The sequence below is a fragment of the Bos javanicus genome, chromosome 13, assembly GCF_032452875.1.
Source record: "Bos javanicus breed banteng chromosome 13, ARS-OSU_banteng_1.0, whole genome shotgun sequence".
Classification (NCBI taxonomy): Eukaryota; Metazoa; Chordata; class Mammalia; order Artiodactyla; family Bovidae; genus Bos; species Bos javanicus.
In genome coordinates, this window is record NC_083880.1 from 64,035,794 (window position 1) to 64,052,951 (window position 17,158).

At 41.6% G+C, this 17,158-nt stretch overlaps 1 protein-coding gene across 11 annotated transcripts in view; it reads right to left on the reverse strand.

The window, feature by feature from the left end:
• NCOA6 (nuclear receptor coactivator 6) overlaps positions 1 to 17,158 on the reverse strand; it is a 96,260-nt gene that overhangs the window by 13,749 nt on the left and 65,353 nt on the right. For 10 of the 11 annotated variants that reach the window (XM_061437346.1, XM_061437345.1, XM_061437344.1 and 7 more), the window contains 4 exons: positions 13,605 to 14,721; positions 10,912 to 11,033; positions 4,411 to 7,371; positions 1,411 to 1,479 (listed from right to left, as the gene is read on the reverse strand). In XM_061437346.1, coding sequence (XP_061293330.1) covers positions 1,411 to 1,479; positions 4,411 to 7,371; positions 10,912 to 11,033; positions 13,605 to 14,721 — 4,269 coding nt within the window. The remainder of the gene's footprint in view (positions 1 to 1,410; positions 1,480 to 4,410; positions 7,372 to 10,911; positions 11,034 to 13,604; positions 14,722 to 17,158) is intronic. The other variant, XM_061437350.1, reaches the window with a different exon arrangement.

A 17,158-nucleotide genomic window follows, 5' to 3' on the forward strand; every position in this document is an offset into this window, starting at 1 on the left:
CATTGCCTGTTAGCCATGTGACCTTGGGCAGACTTTCTGACCTCTCTGTCCTTAATGCCTCACCTGAAAAGACGGGGATAACCACTTTACCCACTTCAAAGTTAAAAGATCCGTCTTTTGGAGAAAAAAGGTGGGTCAGGAGATGGAATTCTCTTCCCCTTTCTAGTTGCTCCTTTTCTCACCAAAAATGAGTTTAACTATCTATTTGCTCCATTCCTATCCTTCTCAGATATCATGTGGGTAGTTGGGAGCAAAAAATCTGGGTAGTTAAAATTGTTTTTTCTCAACCACTTTTTTCAGAGATCTGGTTTTACTCAAAGAATGTACAATAGAAAGTCCTAGCCATCATTTAGGACATAGCACTCTGAGGCAGGTTTTAAAATAATCACAACTTCTACCTTACATTTCAAAAAGTTTTTTATTCATTTATTTATTCGACTGCTCTGTTCTGGTGTGGCTTGTGGCATTTTAGTTCCCTGACCGGGGAATGAACTGGGCTCTCGGCAGTGAGAGTGTGGAGTCCTAACCACTGGACTACCAGGGAATTCCCAATGTTTACCTTACTTTTACTAACTCGGACTCAAAATTAAACATTAAAAAAAAATTCTGTCAAGTATATGAACTGTATTGTCAGTGAGATCCTAACCTCCTTGTGGAAAGCAGTCATACTTTTTGGGAGGCACTCCTACAATAACCTACAATGCAAAGAGCCAAGCAGGACTAAACTGGAACAAATCTATGCTCTTCATCTGCTCTGGCACTCTAACCTATGAAGGCAGTGTGCTATTATTGCCATCAAGATCCTCATGCATTCAGAGCTGACCCAGCATCTCACAGTAGTTATCTGTCAGATTATCATGGACTCCACCTTCCAGAAACACCATCCGTAGTGCTATTTACAATATCTTGGTCATGGGAAGAAACTTAATGCCATCCAGAGATGACTGAAATGACTCCGACTCTCTGGAGGAGTGGCTACCTCACTGCAGCCTAGGTTTTTGGAACAAGCCTCCACTTCTGTCATGATAGTGCAATTACTATCTTAATGCAATAATGCCTGCCACCCTAGTGAGTTACCATGTGCCAGTCAGTCAGCTGCCAAATACGGGGGCAGGGTCATGGAACAGGGCAAACTGTGCAATGGAAACCACCCTCGGCTGGGTAGCAGACAGACAATGGGCACTGAGATGCCCTTCTTGAGTTCCGTGGCTGACACCAGGAATGCGTCAGAGAGCAAGCTGCTCAAGGGAAAAATAACCTCAAATAGTACTGCACAAGCTGCCACTCAACCGAAGTCTGCCCTAAAGCAAGTTAAGATAGTTTCAGCATTTCCTGGCACATTCACAACAGTAGTGGTTCCTTCACACGCAATCAATTCCACTCGAGAAATTTTTCCAAGATGGGCCTTACCTGGTCTAGGAACAGACCCCTGCAGTGCTGTGGCTGGAGTTTCCTTTGGGACTAAACTCTGTGAAGGAGCTAAGGCAAGAAGTAAAAAAAAAAAAAGAAACAGGTCTTTAACTTTCTTTTCTAAACAAAGCAGAAAGCACGGAATCAAGAGCTAAGTAACTGCTGAAATACAAATACTCTTGGAAAGCAGTACTTGAAGTTAACTTTGAAAGTATAGTACATTTCAAAACTGACCTTAAAAATTACTTACTTTAACACTCAGTAACAAAGACTACCGTGAAGAGAGTCTGTTTTTCTGTTTTGTATGTACAAAGATCAAGGAAGGATATAGCCATAAGATAATAGCACCCATAATTTTTGCTTCTTGGAGTCAAGTTCTGTCCAGTATTCTAAAAAAACCCCAAAGCATACTTTGGCAGGCAACCCAAACCTCTTTCAGAGGGACAATTATACCATCCAACCTTAGCATTGAAAAAAAACTGCCTCAATCCTCTAAAGACTACATTCCTTGAGAACTGAAATGAATCATAAAATTTATCTTGTATTTTTCTACAGCACCTGGCAAGTGTGATGGGCATAAAGCAGGTATTCAATTCATATTTAATGAAACAAATCTATTTGATGTTATCTACTTATCTAACAAACAGTTACCAAGAACTTTCTAGGGGCAAGGCTCTGTGCTAGGCACCCTTAGAGACCAAATTACATTCTTCTTGTTCATCAGAAATTGAGTCTAATATTAAAGATATATATACAACTGGCACTCAGGAGTGAACTGTGGTGTTAAAATGAAGCAGATTCATAAAGTACAAAGTGCTATGGGAGTTCAAAGCAAGGGAGATAAATTCTAAATTGAGAAATGTGAAGGTACCCTAGAGGCAGAAACATCAGAATTAGGCTTTGAAGGACAAAGAGAACTTGGGCCCCTGAAGAGGAGCGGAACAGAATACACAATGTACTCTAGAATGGAAACTTCTTGGATCATACAGTAAAGATTGAGGGCATAGATATGCCACACGCACTCAAGGTTATGTCCTCCCACCTTGATACTCAAACATCCTAGATAAACATAAGTTTTATCTTCTTGTGCAAATGTGACTCTTGCAGATCTCTCTCTGCTTAGTCAATGATGCATTTGTGTTAAGAATTTATTTTGGATGCTTATATAATACAGCTTAAAACTATACCTTTTATTTTTCACTCCAGTATTGGTTTCTCACACTTTTAAGATAAAATCACAAAAGGCCTTTGAAATAGAATGGAAATAATCTTATCTAAATTTGAGAGGTTTCTTTCCAGCTACTGGTTTATCTCCCTAACACTCATGTATTTCTCTAGGATTATATAGGACCCTGATAAAATATTGTCTAAATCATTATCCTCTTGGTACCAAAGGGGAAAGTTATCTGAAAGGAAGTAGAATGGAAACATTTAATAGTGGAAAACATGTTTATGTCACTTTTTTTTTTTTTTTAATTCTTTTAAAAAGTTTTAGAAGGTTTGAAAAATTCTTAGGGCTCACCTACACCAACAGAACTAGAACCAGAAATTTATTAATATAGTACCCAGCTCTATGAAGTCTTTCTCCTCCAAGGACAGAGAACCCCTTAAAGGCCTTTATCCCTCCCTGCATCTCTGGTATTGAAGTGAACAGGTAGAGAGAATTAGCCTTTCCTGGGCTCTGTGGGAGGCAGCATGCTGGCCTGTAGGCTAAGCCCCTCAATGAATCTTTTTATCAATTCTGGGAGGTAGGAATTATTGACACAATCTCAGTTTACAGGTGAAGTCCATAGCTTATAAGAGGTTAAGGGATTTATCCAACCATGATTGGTATCAGTGGAGCTAGAACTTGAACTACGATCCTGTCCTGAAGCTTGTGTTCTTTCCGCCCCTCCAAGCATTTTAGCTGCATAAACAAGATAGGTGCTCTTGGCTGGCCTAAAATACAGCAAAGGTCCTTCGAGCTTTGGCAGTTTTTGACTGATTCTACTGTGGGGAAACTGAGCTTCTGTACCACTTAAACCTCACAGGAGGAGGAACATTATGTGTGTGTGTAGGGGTGGGGAGGTGGCGTGGGGTGGTGGTGAGGGGGATGTCAAGAGAAGGAAGGGAAATGTAAGGACACCTATGTTTCCTATGATGTAGCCCACCTTACCAGTACATAGGAAATAATCTGGACTAGAAATACATCAATGGGATGGTCTACTTTTCAAAGAGACTTCATCAAAAAGAAACTGGTAATAAAAAATACTTATTACTGAATGATTACTATATTCTAGCCCTGTGCTAAGCATGTTATATACAGTATCTCATTGAATTTTTGCAATTACTACTGTCCCTATATGACAAAGGAGGAAACTCAAGTTTGGAGTAAAGTAACCTGCCTAAGATCAAACAGCTGGTAAATGTTGGTTGGCATTGTGATACCTCCTTCCATGTCTATTATCATGAAACCTGGTTTTCTGGAAAGCTCTCCTCTAGCCAGTCAGAAGGAAAGAATTCCTGGGAGAGAGTACAATGAGGAAGGGGCTATGAGAAACCTGCTCTGAACAGATGAAAGCAAGTCTTTACCACGCTAAGAACCTGCAGGAGCTGCTGTTCACCATTAAGAGACAAGGTTAAATTGGACGCTCACATATAGACTTTGAACGACTGAACTCTGAGCTTCCCACCTGTAGGATGAGATGAGGGTTACCTGACATGGTTGGCATGAAGATGAGGTAACGTATGTAAAAATGCCTCTTTGTAAAATGAAAAATTTTATAAAAATATAAGGTATATCATTATTCTAGGAGTTGAGAGAGAACCATATTAGTAATGTAAACAACATGGGAATCTAAATAGGAAGTATATTTCCCAATGTACTTCAAATAAATGGAACTACCACTATAACCATTTAGCCCACTCTTCTTCCTCCAAGTAGAAAAGGAGCCAAGCTTTCTCTGGTGGGATAGGTCATCAAAAATTGACACAAGATGATGCCAGGTATCAAGTACATACCTATGCTGGGCAGAAGCTCTGGATGAGATCCCACCTTCTCCTCCACTAGGCCACCTGCAAGTGGCTCAGATGCTATGCCAACATGATTGCTTTTTGTGGTCGGCGCCGCGGAGATCAGTTCAGAGGGTACCAGAGCGGTTACTATTGAGCGTACATTGGTGGGGAGAGTACTGCTAGGTAAGCTGGGTCCTGCTGAGGCGGAGCCCGGGCCCACAGGGCTAGAGGTCATTTTTAGCAGAGTGGGTGCTGGGGGAGTTGGGGTTTTACTGTCCAGCTCTGTGCATAACTGCTCTGTTCCCAAGAGCCCTGGAGCTGGGGTCTCTAGCCCTTGGCCTTCAGTCTCTCCATCAGCACCATACTGCTCTTCCCCTTTCTCGAGGGAGCCTGTAACTTTTTTACATGCCTTGGTCAGCAAAATCTGGCCGATTTTGTCCACTTTTCCTTTGCCCTTACTAGATGAGACTGGGCTTCGCCGGTTGACAGAGGAGCCTGGACTATTGGTCAAAAGGGGAGAAACCACTGTGGTGGCCTGTGAAGAGGGCAGAGTGCTTTGATCTGCTGAAGTGCTCACCTGAGGGCTAGTCTCATCTGGATTCAGTTCTTTTACTTGCTGGACAGGGGGGTGAGGAGGAACAACTGGAGAAGTCGTACAAGGCGGGGAAGGAAGCTGAACAGGGGTGGCTCGTGAGTTAAGGACCAAGGGTCGACCTGTCTGTATGTTTGGAGCAGGACTGCTGGTGGGGGCATTAGGCAGCACAGGAGCAGAAGAAAATTTTATATTCTGAGGTATGTGTAAAGGGCCAACAACTGCAACGGAGGGAGGCATCAAGCCAGAGTTGGTTGTCAGCGGGGCTGTAGGAATTGTGCTTGGCTGTGATCCTTTCATAACCTGAATTATTGAGGATGAATTGATAAAGACAGGCGTAATGAACTGAGGCCGGGCATTTGACTGAGCAGCTGACTGTCCCTCAGAAACCATAACCTTGTTACCCACATTGGGCATTGTGACAACTGTTGACATTAACGCAGACTGCAGGTGAGTTGGCAGAGCTGCTGATGTGTTCGCTGAAGTTGTGATGGGATTGGAAGTCACGAAAACAGTTATCTGATTTGGGGGCAAAGGAGTAGAAATGGAGGAAGAGCTGACAGGTCTTGACATTACTTGAGGGATGCTTGGGGTGACATTAGAACTGACCTCACTCAATTCTGGATGCACAAGGGTTGAACACGGCTCGTTACTGTGAGGTAAATTTAGGGAACTGGAGGGTTCTTTAGAAGACGGATCCTGCAGGGAGGGAATGACAGATGCTTTTTTTGGGTCCTCTCCAGACACTCCTGGAGGTGTTACTTCCAGATCTGTAAGCCCGGGGGGTTTAATGGTTACGTTAGGAGCTCCAGAGTTGTCAAGAAGTTGACTTAGCGATGTTGGTGCTTCCCTCATAGCAGGAGACACCAAATTTTTGTTCTCTTCGACACTGGGAGGTTTGTTAGGTTCCAAAGACTGCCCATCCTTTTTGCATTGATCTTCAGGGACAACCATTTTCACTTCTTGGGGAGGGACTGCTTTTAGCTCAATGTTTACCTGCTCCTTCCTAACCTGGGAATTCTGGCAATCACTGTCCTGTGGCATATTCAAGCTGTCCTTGTTATCCTCCAGAACACCCCCTATCGTGGCCACAGGCATGGTAGGATTCTGAGGATTCAGCCCACTGTTGTTAGGGAAGCTCCCAGGTACAGGCGGATTGGCCAAAGGAGTAGGACTGACCAATACATTTCTTGGCAACTCTACATTTTGCAACAAGGTTGCATTTGTTTGAGAGGCAAGTGTAAGTTTAGGGGCTTTTGAATTCTGTCTCCCAGGACTTGGGGTGGTTTTCCTACTTGACCCAGGACTAGACCTGCGGCTGTTGCTTGGACTTGCCCGTTTTGGTGCTCCAGAATTAGACTGCTTTCCAGAATTCACCACCACAGAATCTAATTTGTGAGTCTGTGGGGCAGCAAAATTGGAAGGATTATTCATGGTAAGGTTTGAAGGTGCTTGCCCGATGGCCTTCAAAGTTGTCGGATTTAGGCCCTGTTGATCAAAGCCCCTGTTTAAATTTGGCCTGGGAGGTAAAGGAATATTAATCTGTGGAGGGAAGAGTCCTGCTATGGAGGCATTGAGTCTTTCTGGTGATAGACTGATTTCTGAAGGTTCCGTGCTGGGAGGGCGGTTGTTGGGTGTCTGAGGATAATAGGGTCTGGGGCTGGCTCTGTTGGGTGTTTTAGGCCTAGACGTTTGGGTGGGTGCAGCCACATTTGGAAAGTGGTGGCCATGAGAGCTGGGCAGGGAATTTACAGGAGGTTGCTGGGGAGTTGCACCTTGAGCTGCTGAAAGCGGTGATGGTCCAGGTTTTGGCCCTGTCATCACTAACTGACTCTGGGAGACCACTAAATGTGAAGGCATGTTATTTGGGCCTCCTGAGACGGACGGTCCTTCACTGCCACTTGCTTCTGGGAGCGAGGACATCTCCCCCAGCGGTGAGCTGGCAGGGTTCTGGGGGTTCTCCTGGTACATCATTTTCCTTGAAGTGCTTCCCAGAGGAGTATTCACAGGCATTGGCATTCTCTGCTTGTCAGGTGATGGTGGCACCGAGGCAGGGCCTTGCAAACTGACCATGACAGGCACGCTGCCACTCGGCTGCATGGGCATTCTCTGGGAGTCTGGGTTCAGTGGGCCCCTGGGGGGGTGGACATTCTGGGAGACCGGAAGCCTAACGGATTTGGGGTCCTGCTGCATCATGAGCATCATCATCATTTGTTGCTGCTGCTGCTGTTGCTGCTGCTGTTGCTGAGACTGTGGCTGACTGGGAGGTGGCTGCGGCTGCTGCGGTGGCGGCTGTGCTGGGGGTGCCACATGCTGCACGAGCTGAGGAGGCAGCTGCTGAAGTGGCCTCTGTTCAACTGGTTGAGAAGGATAACCTAAAACGAGCCCCCAAAATCAGGGAAGTTAGATTTTCAGCAAGAAAAGCTTTGCGACCTTTAGGGTATGGCCAAGCAATACTCATCTAGGTGGCACAAATAGCTCAGGCATGCCCGTTCCCAGGGGGGTAAGGGGCGGCCCCTCCTTCTCTGGCATAAGCAAAGAGGCACGCTGCTTCAGGAAGCAAAAAGCAAAGCATCGAGAACCTGGAGCTCCTCAGTCTTCAGGGTCTGCATGAGGCATCACTGTACTAAGACTCTAACAGGCACTGTGCTACGCACTGAGACTGGCCAAGTCTATGCCAGCCTCACATTCAGACGAAATGAGGACCACTCCATCCACAGCACAGGTGACCACCCAGTACTGGGCTCTCATGCAGGCATAATCAACACTTCACTGGATTTGTGAATGAAGCATTTAAGATTCACTTTTTTTCTTTTAGCACAGATTAATTTTTTTTAAAGACTTGGTTTTGTTGAAAATACCAGCATCGAAGATAGCCTTTTTATTCTTTCAACAGAAGTAAAATATAAAGTTCTAGGGTTCAATTCCTTAAGAAAGAAGGATTTAAAATCACTTCAATCCATTGGCTTCACACACCATGCTGCACCCTCCAGGCTCGCTTCTTTGGGAAACCCAGTGAATTAAACTGTCCCTCCAACATAAGTCAGTTTAATAAATAGTAGGAGCTAAATAGAAGCTGATACACACACTGAAAATAAAATGAGGGCACTGAAGTTCTTTTTACAAATGCTAATTTCCATTTACTTTTTTACATGTCAAACTGTATTTGGAGAAATATTGTCTTTGAATCCATAAGTGGAGAATAAGTAAGCAAGAAGCATAGCCCTCAGGAATAAAAAATAGTTTTGGGAAAAGAAGTCTGAGGACAATGCCTTATAGATTCCCAGAAGGCAACATCTCAAATGATTCTTTCTTTTGTGAAGATTTCATTTGTCATTTTAGAACCAAAACCTTACATAATCAGCAGAAAGGGCCACGAATAAAGGTGGTTCAATGGTAGAAAGTGGACATATAGCTGGGATACAATTTTACAAACTAGATTTATTTCATTGTTACATGAAAAATATATTAGGAAAGTTTTACGAAGGCACAGGCATAAGGACAGCTGGCTCTAGTGGTCAGAAGTGCCGGCTCCAGATTTTCACAGAGCAGCTATCAAATGCTATTGATCCATAGGTTCACACCCTGTGTTTAATAGCTAATCAATGTCTTCTGGCCAATGACAGACATGACACCAATGAGTACAATGTTTTCTTTTTTAATTATTTACTTATTTGGCTGCCCTGGGTCTTAGTTGTGGCATGTGAGATCTAGTTACCTGACTAGGGAACAAACCTGGGCCCCCTGTACTGGGTCCAGTCTTAGCCACTGGACCACCAGGGAAGTCCTCAGGATCCACTTTCGAAGTTTTTTTTTTTTTTAATCCTTTTTTGTTTTAGGCCTAACTGACTTCTTTACATTTATAATGCCAACAACATATGGCATTCCTATAGGTTTAATTCAGGTTCCCATGTGAAGAAAAGTGTTAATTTCTGTAGAAATTACACAGCCCCTTGATGTCAGGGCTATGACACAAATGCCTTCGTCTTTAAAATTAGGGCACCAAACAACATAAATACCAAAGAGAGCAGCATAGACAATACAGCAGCCTCTTGAAAGTAACAGTTAAGGGCATGGCTGCTATAAAGGTTCCAGAAGCTGGAGGCAGCAGTCCAAAGAGCACTAATGGTAAGAAGATAGGCTGGGGCTGTGGTGACAGAATGGTGGAGAGGCACAGCCAGGACACACACAGTGCATATAACATAATCAAAACCCAAATTTATTAATTAAAAGATGAAAATTCATATGCCTTTAGGGGCCAGACTGGTAAAGAAGAGAAGTGGGTTGCTATAAGACAGTAGTAGTTCTGTGGACAGAGCCAAACTGCAGAGCTGATGCTATACCTAAATCAGGTAGATGCCTAAATCAGGCATCTAAAATCAGGTTTCGGTTTGCTTTCAGATTCTGCATGACAATTCAAATACACTTCAGGCCAAATTCAGCCTATAGGCTCCCAGTTTGCAAACTGTAGAAAGGAAGCAATAACGTGTGTGAGAACCTCCGGGATTTATAGAATTCAGATGTGTCTGAGGGAAGAAGGTGCCTTTCTGTTCATAATGCCTCTGGACATACCCACCAAAGACTGGTGACCTCCCAGCCTCAACTGTGCTGCTGCAATTCACCGATGGGAAGTGTGGTGTGCCCAATTTGCAATCAATAACATATAGTACTGACATCATAATGAATTTACTTTCATTCACTTTAATACATAAATTAAGGATACTAAAGTTTATCTCTAAAATAACTTACAAAATCACTTCCACTTATATGCCAAAAAGGAGGTAGAATAACTAGAAAGGAAGAAACAAAACATAATCCTTTGTATACACAGGGAAGTATGGCCTACATGTGATAGGTTTGTGTGTCTTCCTCATAGGGGAATAAAGTTACAAATTACTGCTCAGGCTAATAGTAACCAGGTTTGGAGACATTGTGGCAGCTAGCCTTAGTTCTACAATAGCTAGATTAGAATGAATTAGTTTTAGGAGACTTTTTTCAACATTTTAGAAGATGGTATTATTTTATAATCAGAGGGGGATACAACACAGAGGGCTTCAACAATACTGGTCTTTTTATTATTAACCTGGGTAGGAAGTACCTGGAGAAGGCAATGGCACCCCACTCCAGTACTTTTGCCTGGAAAATCCCATGGACGGAGGAGCCTGGTGGTCTGCAGTCCATGGGGTTGCTACAGTCAGACACGACTGAGCGATTTCACTTTCACTTTTCACTTTCATGCACTGGAGAAGGAAATGGCAACCCACTCCAGTGTTCTTGCCTGGAGAATCCCAGGGATGGGGAAGCCTGGTGGGCTGCTGTCTATGGGGTCGCACAGAGTTGGACATGACTGAAGCGATTTAGCAGCAGCAGCAGGAAGTACATGAGTGTCTCTTTCACTACTCTTTACATATTTTTTATGTTTAAAGATTCATAATAAAAGCTCTATTAAAAAATCTTATTTTAAACCCTAGTAGTTCTCTGCTTTGAGAAAGCCCCAGTAGAAAAGGCTGCAGGAAAGGCAGGCAAGCAGGATTAGAGTGAAAGCATCATTTCATTTAATCTTATTCCATTTTGATGCCAACTAGAACCTTGATACTGACAAGAATAAAGAGGCACTGACTAACTTCAGTTTGATTTTATGAGGACCTAATATAACAAAGACTAATTTGAGCAAAATACACACACAAATACATATACATACACGTGCACATACACACACTTTCAGAGGTTATATTTGAAACTTTTTACTTACTAACACGTAACAAGGCAAAGTTTCCAAATACTAGACACATTAAATCATTAAAGCAGTCTAGTTAGTAGATAAAATAAAACACTGTTGTTTCCTTGAAAAAAAGCCTTATAATGCCGTAAATAAATGATGACAAGTATACAAACTTTAGCTAACATTTTATCACCTGGTGGTCGGTTTGAAAATTCTGGCAGTTTAGGGCCTGAGCTGTCCAAGTTAATTCCTTGTTCTCCAGGCAATGGCTGTTGATCAGCCTCCTCCAGACCAGCTGGGCGAGTATCTGGGGTGCTAAAAAATAAATTACACGTTTGAGAGTAAGTTGTACAGTTTATACATGAAAACTGTTTAACCCCTCCCCTATGTCTGAATAAATCCATCTGCATTATCAGTCTTAGCATTATTTATATCTCTCTAGTCTGATAAAACATTCAATATTTGGCATAAAAAAGCTGCCAATTTCATTAAATGTTAAAATCCACTTAATAAAAGGCTATTTACTCGAGGTGCTTTCTACAAACTTCTGATATAATGATTTTCATTTAATTCTCCATCCATTCAATGTATTAAGACCTGATTTTGGGTTATCAGCATTGTACTGTTCCTATGAAACCACACTATCTTTAGGGTAGCTATCAAATTCAACCAGGGAATCCAGACTTCTTTTTTTGTGAATATTGCAACGGTGGCTCCAACAATCCATAACACCTTGCAAGAAATTGTAGACTGGCTAATGAAAATGGTAGTCAGAGAACAAAGAAAGCTGGAGAATACCAAAACAAAGCTAATTAATTTTGTTGCAGAATGTCTATTTAACAGACATCCCCATCAGCTTTGGGATGCTTTCATTTTCACCTAAGTGTACCTTACAATTTTATTAGAGAAGGAAAAAAATGAAGAAACACCCACATTCTCAAAGACCCAGGGCTCACAGCCCTCATTTTGTTTTTGCCCTGGTATTAGTCACCCACTTTTAGACAGTATTTTATCTCGTTGTACTCTGTAGTTTCATAAACCTTACCTTAAATCCATTTTAAAAGCTCTAGGACATGGGAATTTAGAACCTGAAGCAGGTCCTAAGCACATCTAGATTCCTGTATTGATTTGCTCCTTAAATGACTTTCTCTTGCTTCAATTACAGGTAAAGATTCCTGTAGTATTCTTTACTTTCAAAGAATTATACTGCTAAAAAAAAATCTCAGGCCCAGCCACCTCATGTTACTGGGTAACAAAACAAAGGCCCACAGAGGTGTAAGAAAACAGGCTGAAGATTCCATGGTAAGTTGGTGGTAGAGCTGGGAGCATGCACTCTTCTTTTTAACTTACTGTCTCCATTCCTAGAAGCCTTGATGTGGTCCTAGGAATGGACCTAGGACCACATCAATGGAGAGGTCCTAGGCCCTTCCCACAATCTGTAGCTGTAACAAGTAAGCAATTCCCTAAGTGCTGGTACAAATAGCAAAAATCTATACTAATGGCAACTGAAGAACCTTTCAGTGTTACTCCTAGATTACTGAGAGGAATAAATATTGCCACAGAAATACTATTCCCATACAGATTGATAGTAGTAAAGAATTTAACTTAGAAAGAGCTATTGGAAAAATCAGATAACCAAAGAGTTTACTAATTTTGAATTCAGGAAAAATACAGGTTGCTAATATACAATTATTTTTTGATTTATAAGATTCAAGAAGAAAGTGAATATGATATAGTTTTATAGTACAACCAAAGGCATACTGTAAGAAGACTGAGAGAAAGGTAGTGGGTTGGCCAAAAAGTTCATCCAGTTTTTTTCCAGGTGTTATGGACAAATGCGAACAAACTTTTTGGCCAATCCAATAGATGGTTTTATTTTAAACATTTATGTTTGATTAACTAAAGCTCCCCTATTCTCTTCTATAATCCTAGTAATTTACTTGAATTAACCCACTTTTATACTTCTTAGTCATTATTTTCTGGTAATGTCTCTGGATTTCAGTTTTGTGATTAAAGGCAGAAAATCCAGTTTAATCAATATTCCTTTAGGAATCATTTTATCAAAGCCCAAAATACGACTTAACACTTAGCTTTAGGAAACGAAATATAAATTAATTGCCCTTCCCACTGTAATCTTGCAAAAGACTCACCTTTACCAAAAGGGTAACTGATTAAAAAGGTCTAATCATCTTAGTATGAGGTTTTAAGCTGCTAAGGATGATAAAGAGCCTTTAAAAGAAAGGCACTTGCACAAAAAAATGTTTCTATTTGAGAGACAGAAGGGAGTCTCCATAAGCAGTTTTCATTCCTAAAATACATATAGCCTCTCTGGTTCCCCAGCAGTCATTGTAAGCCTGACATGCTTTGTAGAGTTGTAGTGTGGTAGCACTGGCTACTTCTCAGGCTCTGAATGGCGAAATCCCCTCTGAGACTACAGACTTAAGAGACATATATCAATTGACTGCAATATATGAAACTTGTTTGGCTCCTTATTTGAACAAATTGTAAAAAAAAAAAAAAAATTATTTTGAGATAATCAGGGAAATCTGGACACTGTCTGAATATGTGAGAATATGAAGGAAGCATTAGTTTTTTCCAGGTGTGCTAATCATATTGTGTGGTCATAAAAAACAGAAAACAAAAACCAAAAACCTGTCTTTATCTTTTAGAGGTACACACTGAAATATTTAAAGTGAACTTGCTTTAAAATAATCAAGAGGTAATGGGAAGAACATGAATGAATGCAAGACAGATTACGAGCTGAAAATCTTAAGCATGGGGAATTTCATTATACTGTTCTTATACATGCTCAAAAATTTCCATCAAAAAAAGTTGTTCACATAGAAATAAATGAGTAAGATTTCAGACAAGACTATCACAACCTACTTTAGATCCTGCTGACTGTTTTTCTTCTTCCGAGGGGGCTTCTTCTTCTTCGGTTTATTTGCATTGGTATTGTTTTGCTTATTGTTTACCCCGAAATGGCCTGCAGAGATATCACTCTGCAACAAGTTGACCAACAACGGGCTTGTCAGCGTGACATCCTTATTGACTGGGAAGCCTGGATTCTGACCACAGGACATCTGATTTCCATTGGGTGCTCCGTTGAAAGGCGCATTGAAGGGCATCCCATGGCCTGAGAAATGGTTTCCCGAGGCACTGTTCCCCTGCATGGCCTGCACGTGGGGGGGGACCATGTTGCTTTGCTGCATGCTAACATCTGGCATCATCTGAGACAAGCTGACATCATTATTTGCTGTCGTAGCAGGATCACCATGCTGCTGGGCCATGTGGGGGCTGGGCCCTGGTGGCCGCAAGACCTGCCCCTGCATCCCCATAACCTGAGACGGACTGTTGTTCACGGGCCCTTGCTGCGGCAGCATCTGTCCTGACATCGGTCCTGTAAACTGCACCATGTTTCCTTGCAAGTTTGGCGTTGGTCCCCTCATTATCTGTGCTGGTCCCGGCATGACATTAGATTGGTTCTGAGTGTTAAACTGTTGCTTATTCCCCTGCATCTGATTGGTCATGATCTGCTCTATCATTGGATTCTGTTGGAGCAAAACTTGCCCCTGAGGCCCCATCATCTGGTTATGTGGTGCCATCATTTGAGGGCCCTGCTGGGGAAGCATCTGCTTGGGTGGGGTCATCCTTTGGGGCGAGGGCCCAAGATTTTGGCTCTGAGGATTCACCATCATCTGACCCTGTGGCATAAGCTGGGCCCTTGAAAGGATCATGGGGTTCTGAGGGGTCAAGGTTCCCTGTTGCTGGACCATCTGGCCCTGGGCGGGCACGATCTGCTGGTGCATGCTCATCAGTTGAGATGGTGGGCCCTGCTGGGGCTGGCCTTGCATGTTGCCCAGGTTCACCTGAGGAACCCCAGAACTACCAGCCTGTTGGCTGTTCATGTTGCCATGAATTCCCATGAGGCTGGGCTGCATCATATTTGGTGGCCCGTGGGACACCTGCATCTGGTTTTGAGGAGGACCAGCTCCTTGACCACCTTAAAAAAAAAAAAGGGCACAGTTTCAGAAAAATATACTATTATCTTGTTGGTATTAAGATTCTCAAATTACCTTAATTAAAAAAACACCCCTCACCCATATCCAGTGATCAGCATAAACAGATGTGCTATGCTTAACACATTTCTGTGAGTTTTCTATAGTATGAGGCTGTGACTGTGGCATACATTCTCAGTGATCATACAATAGAGAAAGAGAAACCTTTTCTTTATTCCTATTTGGTAACTTGATAACATTTTGCAGATCAATATAGTTTTCTTTCTCTTAGACTAAACAAAGAGAAAGGCAGCATCTCATTATTTAAAAATAACTTGTAACTACCTTAAAATGAAGAAAATTAATGAAAAGTGCTATGGGATAATGAAATAAGCTCTACTTTAGATGAGTCAGGAAACAAAAAATGTGCTGCAGCCTCTTAAGAAAACCTCAGCAAAGTTGAGAAGACGTTTAACAATGCTCCTTGGGAAACTATAATTAAGACTCTCCAAGGTTATGGATGTGTTATCTGGATGCTGTACTTTAAAGAAAAGAACAGCTAATACTTCCTAAAGATAGGTCTCCTCCACCCCAATGTGGTAAAAATTATTTCGTCTTGATATGGAAGCCAAGCCTCTGGTGGAAGTTAACTGACAGACAATTAAGAAGCTGCAGGCAGAGGACAGTCAACAAAGGATGATAAAGCTTCAGTGACCCTCTCCTGTGGCAGTCCCTAGTAGACCACATGGGACATGTTTTAGTCTTCTTAATTATTTCCAATTCAAAGAACACTTCCTGGCTTGCCACAGTGTATACTTACTGTTAGGTCTTTGGGATTTTCCTATAGCTGTTTATATTCTCTCTTCCTTTCTGCAGAATAACCTTCTAGCTTATTTTATCTCCTCCCCACCCTTTTCATTTTTAAATGAGGACTAAAAAGTGATAGCCACAATGAAGTTATCAAGCCAGTCCATGTTCCAGCCAGGAGGCAAGGGGCAAACTGTCCTTTGTTCATACAATCTAGATTTTTCCTGAATCCTAAGATCTTCCAGACCAGCCTTAAACTGAATTCCATGACCACTGTATATACTACATACACTAAATACTCCAGTATATATTCATTCAATGGACAATCATCTATTGAGTACCTAATATGTGCAAGGCACTTCTGGTACTGAGGTAACACCAATAAGCAAGACAGACCAAATCCCTTATCCCATGGAGTCTAGTTGGCAAGAGTAAAATAACAAACAGACTAAGTATTTTCAGAGGAAGAAGTAAAAGCTTAATAAGAGAAATAAACTAGAGTAAGAGAACAGGAAACGACAGACAAGAGTAGAGCTATCTTAGATGGGATAAACGGAGAAATCAAAACAGTAAGTGCATGTGGAAGGCACCATATAAAAATATAAAACAGCTGTGCTTATGTGGAGGAATTATGAATGATTTTATTACTGTTTTAAAACTTCCTATACAATGTGAATTTACATAGCTCAGGAATTACAGTTTTGCACTAGCAGATGGGGAAAGTCATGGTTTGCCCTACATTTTTCTAGCCCTTCAAGAGGTAGTTTGAACTTTTTAAGTTTCGAACTTTTCTCCTTTGTTAGTGCTTTACAATTAACAGTGGAACCACAAAACTAAACTAACTCCAAATGGGCATGGGAGCTCAGAAAGTATTTGTGCTACCTCAATCCAAACTCCCTATGAGAAAGGGTAAGAGGATTAATCATGTGCTACCTAACAGCAACCAGATACATGCAGTCTCGGCTAATACAATATTGCTTACAAATATTTTCTAGCCATTCTGCTGTACACAATATGCCCTCCTAAATTTATATATTTATATATAAATTTCTTATATACAATACACTATTGGCATTACACCTGTATTGATAAAACCTGGTCTTCAAACACCACCTTGTAAACCAGAATTCAGACACTCAACATATACAATGTTAACATGAATTATAGAGATTTTAAATGCTGCAGTTGTTCAAAATGCCATGTACCTCCATGCCTTTGTACCTACCATCTCCTTTGCCAGAAATACCTTTTGTCCTTTTACTAACTGAGGTGTCAGCAACCTATGATCCATGGATCAAATAAGGCCCACTGCCAGCTTGTAAACAGACACAAATTCACTCAGAGCTCAGGAATATAGTTTTGCATTAGCATACAGGCATTGTGGAACATTGCCATGCCCATTCTTTTATGTACTGTCTATGGCTACTTTGGTGCTACAACAGCAAAGTTAGGTAGCTGCAACAGAGAACATATAACCTGTGAAGCCTAAAATATTTACTACCTGGTTCTTTTCAGGAAAAAAAAATGCTGACTTCAGCTCTAGCTCTAGGTTTATCTCCTTTCTTTAGGTGTTTCTAGATTTTTCAAGACATTTTACCTACTTCTAATATAATAGTTATTGCCCTGAAAGAATAT